At 38.9% G+C, this 10,563-nt stretch overlaps 1 protein-coding gene across 1 annotated transcript in view; it reads right to left on the bottom strand.

Moving 5' to 3' along the window:
* Nucleotides 1-4,650: 4,650 nt before the first annotated feature.
* The window catches only part of LOC119971188 (cytochrome b5), a 49,400-nt gene continuing 43,487 nt past the window's right edge, over nucleotides 4,651-10,563 (bottom strand). Inside the window, exon 5 of the mRNA XM_038806396.1 lies at nucleotides 4,651-8,948. Within this exon, the coding sequence (XP_038662324.1) occupies nucleotides 8,855-8,948 (94 nt within the window). The 3' untranslated portion in view covers nucleotides 4,651-8,854. The remainder of the gene's footprint in view (nucleotides 8,949-10,563) is intronic.

The following is a 10,563-nucleotide window of genomic DNA, read 5'->3' as shown; positions in this document are numbered from 1 at the left end:
AGAATTCAGCCCGTGGTCTTGTACAGAAAACTCTGGGTGACTAATGATTCTAGATAATAAATAGGCATTCCACTGCTTCTCATCACTTTAGTTGTAAAATAATAACACCTATGTCAAACACTTGCCAAGATAAATATTAAATCAATTGGTATATGTAGCAGTCTAGACCTAGTTCACAACAGGCTAAATAGATGTGATTTTTGAAAATTTCTTGGCTGATCTTGGAATAAAACCACACTATTAACAGGAAGATGACAATTTGACCCATTAGTAAAAGAACAGTTTTTGCTGGAGACATGGATTATTGAATGATGTAACACATGAGGCAGCCAGAGGTTGAGGCAAGGTAAGAGTGACTGCCCTCGACATCTAGGCAGCACTTGACTGAGTATGGCACCAAGGAACCCTAGCAAAGCTGCAAACTTTAGGCCACATTCCACCCGCACACTTACAGATGGTGAAACAAAACTACCCAGAACGCGATAAACACAAAAATAAACCTGCTGATACTGAAAACAAAAACAGACAATGCCTGGTCGGCTTATGAAGAAAGTAAGGTGTGGGATAGAGGGAAATTTGGCCAATTGGATAAGTAACTGGCTATCACATAGAAGACAGAGGGTGGTGGCGGATGGAAAATTTTCAGGCTGGAGACCAGTTACCAGCGGTGTACCACAGGGATCAGTGCTGGGTCCTCTGCTATTTGTGATTTTTATCAATGACTTGGAGGAGGGGGCTGAAGGGTGGGCCAGTAAATTTGCTGATGGCACCAAGATTGCTGGAGCAGTGGATGAGGTAGAGGGCTGTTGTAGGCTGCAAAGAGACATTGAGCTCGGCCAAAAAATGGCAGATGGAGTTTAACCCTGATAAGTGAGAGGTGATTCATTTTGGTAGGAAAAATTTGAATGTGGATCACAGGGTCAACCACAGGGTTCTGAGGAATGTGGAGGAACAGAGATCTTGGGGTTCATGTTCATTGATCTTTGAAGGTTGCCACTTCAAGGTTGCCATGACAGAGCCGTGAAGAAGGCCTATAGTGTGTTAGCGTTTATTAACAGGGGGCTTGAGTTTATGAGCCGTGGGGTTATGCTGCAACTGTACATGACCCTGGTGAGACCACGTTTGGAGTATTGTGTGCAGTTCTGGTCACCTCATCATAGGAAGGATGTGGAAGCATTGGAAAGGGTGCAAAGGAGATTTACCAGGATGCTGCCTGGTTTGGAGGATAGGTCTTGTGAGGAAAGGTTGAGGGGGATAGATTGGACGTTCAGGGACTATATCTTCGGGTGGATGTAGCTGTTACAAGGGAGCATAACTATAAGGTTCAGGGTGGGAGATATAGGAGGGATGTCAGAGGTAGGTTCTTTACTCCGAGTGTGGTTCGGGTGTAGAATGGACTGCCTGCTGTGATAGTGGAGTCGGACACGTTAGGAACTTTCAAGCGGTTATTGGATAGGCACATGGAGCACACCAGAATGACAGGGAGTGGGACAGCTTGATCTTGGTTTCGGACAATGCTCGGCACAACATCGAGGGCTGAAGGGCCTGTTCTGTGCTGTACTGTTCTATGTTCTAATTTGGCCCATTAGACAGATTCTGTGGAGAGAACGGAGAGGATAATGGCATTTTATGCAAACCCTTTTGAAAAAGTCAAGCCAGGGCCACACCCGAGGTTAACTTGCCACTTTTCTCCACAGATGCATCCTGATCCAAACATTTTCCATTTTTATCTAATACATGAATTGTGCCTGTGTTTTACTTACTAAGAGCGCTTTGAAGACGAGGACTGAGTTAGCTGAGAGACAACTGAAATATAAAGCCAAATTCAACACTATAAATGTAGATAATGTGTTTGAAATGACAACTTGTGCTGTTTAAATGAGAATTGTGAGTGTGTGTGTATTTTAGGTAATCTGACAATATTGCAAATCAAAATATTAACATATTAAGGACACAATATTTCTGCAGACATGAAAGCACATCCCTCAAATGCATTAAATAATTCATAGTGTAGCAGTTTAAAAAGCTATTTGCATAAAGAAAAAATAAGGAACCATGGACATTTAAAATGGAATAGTGCCCATCGACAGGTGATCATGCGATGTTTACCCATTAATTGGTGTTAAATTTTTGTGTCATTGATTACATACACACTTCTGACTCCATTCACCTTCCACGGTCTCAGCTAGAACTTTTATGGCACTGAGACACAACTGTATTACTGTATCAGATGTTGCCTTTCAGCAGAGGCACTAAATCAGCCAAACCTATGTAAAAGAAAGATCCGGACCTACATTTTGAAGAAATCGCATTCTCCTTGGGCCCCTAGCCAATATTGAACCCTCAATCATAACTAAAAGCCACTAATTATAAGTGGCGCATCCCAAACTTAAGTTGGGCATCAACCAATATGTTGGGTTAGCTGAAGTCCCACATCAATGGTACCTTCCTCTTCTTGCTCATTCCAGTAATATTTATCTCGACACTTGAGAAGTTGTAGTTCAAAAGGGGGTTGGTTCAAATTGCGATAGTGGAATATTCCTGGTTTCTGTAGGAATTCATTTAATTTCATTCATTTTCAGTTGCCTTGTTAAAGATACCTGAACATATCCTGGTCAGTGAAATACATTTTAATATCAATTTTTGGGAGGACAGCATTCAGCCTCAATTTTAGTCAGTAATGACTGATACTTCTCCTTGCTGGCCTAAAGAAAAATTAATGGACTCTAGAGTACGTACTATCTCTATTCCAGGAGTTCTTAACTGGGGCTGCAAGATACTTTCAAAGTGTATCCCAAAACTAACCAGAGAATGTATAGAAGACATGATAATACAGGAACAGAACTAGAGGAGTCGAGTAACTGACAAATTAGATGCCTCGTTGATGTTTGCACATTTCTGTTATCTGTAACTGTTTACAATGCCAAAAAAACCTCAAGAAAATTGTTTGTTAAAAAAAAAGTGGGGATGCACATTAAAGCAGTACATGTCCAAATGCATCAGTACCTGGACAACATCCAGGTTTGGGCTGACAAGTGGCAAGTTACATTCATGCCACACAAGTGCCAGGCATTTCCTGTCTCCCACAAGTAAGGATCTAACCATCACCTCATTTCATTCAATGGCATTACCATCGCTGAATCCCCCACAATCAACATCGTGAGGGTTACCATTGATCAGAAACTGAACTAGATTAGCTATATTAATACTGTGACTACCAGAGCAGGTCAAAGGCTAGGAATCCTACAGTGAGTAACTCACCTCCCGACTCCCCAAAGCCTGTCCACCATCTACAAGGCAGGAGTGTAATGGGACACTCTCCACTTGCCTAAATGAGTGAAGCTTCAACAACAAGAAGCTCAACACCATCCAGGACAAAGCAGCTTGATTGATATCCCTTCCACAAACATTCAAACCCTCCACCACTGAAACAGTGGTAGCCATTGTAACAGCTACAAAATGCACTGGAGTAACTCACCATGGTTCCAAACCCATGACCACTACCATCTAGAAGGACAGGAGGAGTGGTGACACCAGCACCTTCTGAAGGGCAACTGGGGATGGCAATAAATGCTGACCTAACCAGCGAGGCCCACATCCGATAAATGAATAATAAAAAAAGACACAAGAGCAACAGAAACGTGGGAACCCCACCACTAGGAGGGCCCCCTCAAAGTCACTCACCAACCTGACTTGGAAATATATCTCAGTTCCTTCACTATAGCTGGGTCAAAATCCTGGAACTATCTCCCTAACAGCACTAAGTGCACCTACACCTCAGGGATTGCAGTGGTTCAAGAAGGCAACTCACCACAACCTCTGAAGGGCAATGAATACTAGCCTAACCAGTGACATTCACATCCCATAAATAAATTTTGAAAAAGTCATTTGGCCAATTTTGTCTGTGCAAGCTCTTTACTGGAGCCATCCCACTTAGAGCTACAACTCTGCTCTTTCCACATTGCTCTGCAAACCATCCTACATGTGTTTTTTAAAATCTTCTTCTAAAATGTTTCCAAATTAAGGGGCAAATTAGCACAGTCAATGTGGGTTGTGGGGGTGAGACCCATACGGACATGGGGAGAATGTGCAAACTCCACATGGACAATGACCAGGGCCGGGATTGAAACGGATCCTTGGCGCCATGAGGCAGCAGTGCTAACCAGTGTGTCACTGTGCCATCCTACTTCAAGTGTTTAATTGATTCCCTTTGAAAGGAATCAAATCACTTCCACTTTCCTTTAGGGCAACGCACTTAAGACCACTAGTGTATAAATCCTGTTTTATGTTGCCTCTGGTTCTTTTGCTAATTACCATAAATTAATGTCCTCTTTCCAATAGCAGGAAGGTCAGTAACAACAGTTCTCTTCGCTTACTATATCAAAACCATTCATGATACTGAATAATTTAAGTTATGGATGCGAGAGCTGGGTCTGTGGCCTCAAGTTACTGCATGACTGTTCTCCTATTTACTATTAATCACTAGACCCCCCCTTTTTTTTTTATACAGAAGACAAATGCAACAAGGAATAAATATGGCAATTAAAATATAGCAATTTACTAATTGATTTTTCTTTGAGCTAAAATAATTTCCTTCAAACTGTCTTGGTAGGGTTAATGGTGGAATATAAATTGGTAGAGGAGAATTAATACTGTTTCTTCCCATTTATTATAAAGTTAAGAGAATGGCAGTACAGGTAGATAAGCAATCAAAGTAGAGAATTTATAAATATATAGTACATACATTTCAACTGAGATCAAATAAAACTTCTTTAAATGAAGAAATTTGAAAGTAAAGGCTAAATATACAGAACACCCATGTGATAGTTACAGATAATTAGCACTCATGATTCCTTCTCCAATTTAAACAGATCCAGCAGGGGGAAAACATTCACATTTTCCATCTATAATAATACAAGCACTTAACAAAAACACATCAATTCTTGTTTGTATTGCTCAAAAATCAGATTTTTTAAAAAAATGTTGATAATGCATTATGAAATTTGCAAAAGTGATCATCCATAGAACATCAATTTTCAATTATGGGGGTGATAGATCAATAAAATGAACTGTCACGGTGCTTATTTTTTCCGAACCGAGACAAACTTAGCTTTATCACAAATAGCCCATTAAATCCACACCAACAATTCAGAAGCAGTCGATGTATATGGTAAAGAAAATTCCAGTTGCAAGGAATAGGAAAACAGGATTTAAAAAAACAAGAGTCTCTCTAAAGTTAACAGGCACCCAGGTCAATATCAACTTAATTCAACCACTCATATTTGTAGCACGTTATGTGCCAGACCACAAATCAAGATCTCTTATCTAGCAGCATTACTGAGATTTGAACAATCAGAACTGATAAGAATTTTACATGTGTATTAATGTTGGATGCAATTTAATGTTTATAATTGCAGACAGTAAGAATCTTACTTTTGTTCTAATAATTAGAAATAAATGGACTCCCTTGAAGGCATAATTTTATCGAGTATCTGAACCAAACAGATGACAAACTACACTGCCAGATTTAATTCCCAGACTGTGATAAGTTAAGTGATCTCAAACACAGCAGTACGTTTGAAGACACAACTGACCTCAAAGACCCTAAAACAAATCTGGCTCAGTTTTCACTTTGATGCTTGCTAGAAGTCTGCCTACGAAAGGATAAGTGAGGACAGGATTGGGGTTGGCAGTAACTCCTCAAATGGCTCAGAAATCAAATCAACTTCCAAACTCATTAAGCTAAAAAATGAATAATCATCATTCAGGCAAAGTAATGGAGATAGTTCTAGGAAGGAAGAAAAGTTGATATATTTATTTGCATTCTCAGCTATGGCTTGACCATATCATAGAAACATTCAGAAGTTCATTTACTTCAAAATCACCATATGCCATTGGACAACAGGAGGCAATGATCAAAGCAGATGTGCATTTCAAATTTTCCAGCTCTATCAATATGGGCTACATAAAACAACAAAGTCTGAAAACTCAAGAAGAAAAGATCTCCAATAAATGTTTCAGCTGTTGGTTTTTGGTACCCAAATTATAAAAAAAAATTTTATTTAAAAAAAAGAGTACTCAATTATAATTTTTTCCAATTGAGGGGCAATTTAGTGTGGCCAATCCGCCTAACCCGCACATCTTTGGGTTGTGGAGGTGAAACCCACGCAAACACGGGGAGAATGTGCAAACTCCACCCGTCAGTAATCCAGGGCCGGGATTCAAACCCAGGTCCTCAGCGCTGTAGTCCCAGTGCTAACCACTGCACCATATGCCACTCTTTGGTCCCAAATTCCTAACTGCCCAAGTCTCTAGCCAGTCCTCCTACTGTTTAGTTTAATAATAATCTTTATTATTGTCACAAGTAGGCTTACATTAACACTGCAATGAAGTTAGTGAAAAGCCCCTAGTCGCCATACTACAGCGCCTGTTCAGGTACACTGAGGGAGAATTCAGAATGTCCAATTCACCTAACAAGCACATCTTTTGAGACTTCTGGGAGGAGACCGGAGCACCCGGATGAAATCCACACAGACATGGGGAGAACGTGCAAACTCCGCACAGACAGTGACGCAAGCGGGAATCAATCCTGGGACCAAAAGCAAATGGCAGTGCTCCTGTAAATTTGGAAATCTATTATCCAAAAAATTCTGATTGGAACTTCAATTGTTTTTAATTTACATTTTTAGCTTCTGAAGTGAAAGTTGCAAAGTCCACTGTGTAGATCACAACAGGTGAAACAAAAATCAGATCACCAACCCCAGGCCTAATTTTAGTGCTTATTTCTTCAGGAAAGAGGAAGAAAATGCGTAAATAAACCCAAGTTTTGAGTCACATTAATGGCTGGATTGTTTTTACAACTGTTTCAAAGACATATATAGACTTCAATAGTTACTCATTAGTGCAAGCATTACACAATACAGTAAATAGATATTAGCATGCAAGTCAATATTGTCAGTAGGTGAACTAAAAATCAGTGCAACAATAACATTATGGTAACAAAAACGTTGTGGTCAAGTTAACATTTATTTTATGCAGTGACCCCAAAACATACTATATGCTAGATATAGATGATGCACAATGTAATTGCATATAGCAGTGCCTGAAAATATTTATAGCTGAATATTTTTGCATTAAGTACGATAAGATTTGCATCTGTACACCAGCTGTTGTAATAAATTAATGTACATTGATTGTGTAGACAAACAGGTGAATTACCAAATTTTCAAAGAATCATATTTAACCTGAAGTGGTTACTTTATTTCTCACTCCACAGATGCTACCAGACCAGTTAGGATTTTCCACTATTATCTGTGTTTATTGCGAATTACCCTTCTCGAGTAACTTAGAAAAGTATTTTATTTTTTAGTTCATTAGCTGATAGGCCACCATGAAGAATTTTGCACAAAAAGCACTGCACTGAATGCAATAAATATCCAACATCTTGTGTGTGAAAAGTCCATTTTGGGACTCTACTGAAAATTCACAGCTGCAAAATATACATAGATCTGACAGGTACATATAATCCAGAATCTTACACAGATGGATACAGAATCTTACGAAGTTAGATACAAAATGTATGCATTACAATGAAGTTCCATAAATGGAAACAATTTAATAGGTGACATTAAGAATACAAATCTGCAACAATGCATGCAAAAATAACTACCTGCATTAAATAGCACTGGCAGAATTCACATACAGGTTAAGTACAAGATTGGTCAGTGCTGTCTAAGATGAGGGAAAGAGGAGAAAACCACAGCAATTTATGGACTGTTGAACCTTCTCCTCAAGGCTAAGAATTTATGTAAGGGGTTGGGGGAAAGGTTTTCCATGTGTGGAAAGTGCACTAAACCACATTACTTTAAGACAGCTATAATAATTACATTATCCTTATGGCTCAATGGGCATCTTTCGTCTGTTCAGAGTTGCACAGTCTGAAACTAGCAACAGTGGCAGTCACTTCAATATCTGTATTATTAAGCTAAGGTGAGAAACCAAAGAAATATGGACTGAATCCCAACCCAGTCAACACTCCACTATTTAGTGCCACCTACTGGAAGTGAGTACAAACCCTGTGACTGAGCAAGGTTAAGGTCAGCTGTGACTGTTCCAAAGATCAAACAACCTGCCCAGATAAACATCATCCATGGAACTAACTATTGTTACCATGAGTTGTTACCTTCAAAAGGTGAAAGGGATAAATAACAAATAACAGCTTCCACATATTTTTGGCTGTATATTTCACTTTATGTTATGTGGCTGAAAAACCTCACAGGCAAGTGTTTCATGGAGTAAACTTCAAATATCTGCATTAATATCCAAAAGTGTTACAAGCCATTGCTGTTCTTTTACAATGGACACATACATAAGAGCAGTAATCAACGACTTAGGCAGTTCAGTGAAAAATATTTTAGGAAAGAGGGAAAATGAATGGAACATATTGAAATGGTGCAATATTGAAACTGTTAACACAATGCTCATGTTTGTCAAAGGCTCAACATAGATGAGCATGTGCAGGTCAGTGTAACTAAATTCTTCAAAACGCAATGTGCTCTTTATTTAAAAGTCATCTTAAACATTTCACCTTGCAAGAAGACAGAAATAGGAAAATAGAACTCTAATAAAAGAAATTTTCATTGTTGAATTGGTTGTATATTCCTTGTGAATCTCTGTTATAATCCACTTCACTAATTAGTGCATAGAATGGAAAAAATATTAATTTCAATGCTAAATCTGCAAGAAGCTGAATACATAATTGTATAATATCCAATTATCATCAATAAAACATTGGAGACATAGGGGTGTTAGTGGACACCTTGTCCACCTCAACCCACCAAAGAAAATGAATGCCTCAGGATGAACTTTTGGTCTCTGCTAGGTAGAAGCGATACATGAGTCCAACAACACCGGCTGCAAATGCAGGAATTAGCCAGTTTGTCCACCAACTAGAAAAGAAAACATTTTTTTAAACTAATGCATGTAAAATATTCACATGGTTTAAAACAAAAACTAAAGCTTTATTTTTGTTGATAGGAATTAAACTAGTGCATGCATGTACAGAAAATACAGAAATCCAGTAACAAATCAATTTTAGCAGATTTTGTTTCTTTTTGAGAGGGTGAAAGCTTTAATTCTAATTCAACAAATTCTAGACACAAACTTAAATACTTGCACAGGAAAACAGTAATAACTACAAAAACACAACCCAGTGACACTCAACATTCAATTGCCACTATCAGAGCAGATCAAATCCCAGGGATTAGCAACAGTTGTGGTAGGGAACCACAGACATCTCTGCAAGCAAAATGAATGCAATGCAAGCGTTCCAAAGATGACCACTACTGATTGGGAGACAATTTAGTAGAAATTGAGTTTTTTGTCCTCCTTGCAGCACTTTTCCACTGTTTGGTGCTGCACGTCATGAATTTAAGATATACAAGCATGCACTCATGGCAGCCGAACATCTATTTTAGGAAGGGGTGTTAAGAAAACACAGAAAATGTAAGGACAAAACAAGAGTCTTTTTAGCCTTTTGAACCTCATTCATTTAGTACTACAACTCTGAGCATTGTGTCCAGCGTCATCTTAAACTCCCCTAATGTTAAAGTAAATTATTCCAAAATTTTAATCAAGCTGTCTATGGTTTAGAATACTTATAAAACTGGAGGTGGTGGAGAAACAAAAAAGGTACAATCCCACTGCAGTTCATGGGTAAAACCATCTGCATAAATCTGCCTGAAGTCTCTACAATTTTACTGTTGCCCATAATTGCTCATGAAAATAGCTGTCCAGAGCTACTTGAAGGTCTAATGCTGTCGAGACTCAGCAGAACTTAAGTACATTAGCGAATAATTAGCCCACGAAACTTTGAAATCGACACCATGGTAATGACAAATGATTAGAACTACTTCTCAATGCAGACAGCGTAAATGATGGGGGCCCATACAATTGTGGCTTGCTTTGATACTATCAAATTTCTCCAGTACCCAAGAAATCTTTCACGATTATAATCTGGGCTTCATTTATGAGAGATTATGCACTCAAATGCAAGGTATGTAGAGCAAATAATTAAAAAAACTAATAGAATGTTATTTATGGAAAGGAGAATGGAATACAAAAGTAGGAGGTTATGCTTCAGTTATACAGAGCACAGTGAGACCACATTAGGGCTGGTTTAGCTCAGTGGGCTAGACCGCTGGTTTGTATTGCAGAACAAGGCCCATCAACGAGAGTTCAATTCCGCACCAGCTGAGAATTCTGAATTCTCCCTCTGTGACCCAAACAGGCGCCGGAATGTGGTGATTAGCAGCCTTTCAAAGTAACTTCATTGCAGTGTTAACGTAGCCTACTTGTGACAATAAAAGATTATTATTTGGAGCACTGTGTACAGTATCAGTCTCTATATAAGGATGCACGTAATAAATTGGAAGCAGTTCAGAGAAGATTTACTAGACGAATACCTGGAGTGGGTGGGTTGGATAGACAGGCTGGACTTTTGTGTATGTTTCAATCAAGTTCCCTCTTACTCTTCTAAACTCTAATGGAAACAAGGTCCTGGCT

The sequence above is a fragment of the Scyliorhinus canicula genome, chromosome 9 (assembly GCF_902713615.1).
Source record: "Scyliorhinus canicula chromosome 9, sScyCan1.1, whole genome shotgun sequence".
Taxonomy (NCBI): Eukaryota; Metazoa; Chordata; class Chondrichthyes; order Carcharhiniformes; family Scyliorhinidae; genus Scyliorhinus; species Scyliorhinus canicula.
The sequence above is the reverse complement of the archived record's forward strand: the minus strand, read 5'-3'. Positions and strand labels throughout refer to the sequence as shown.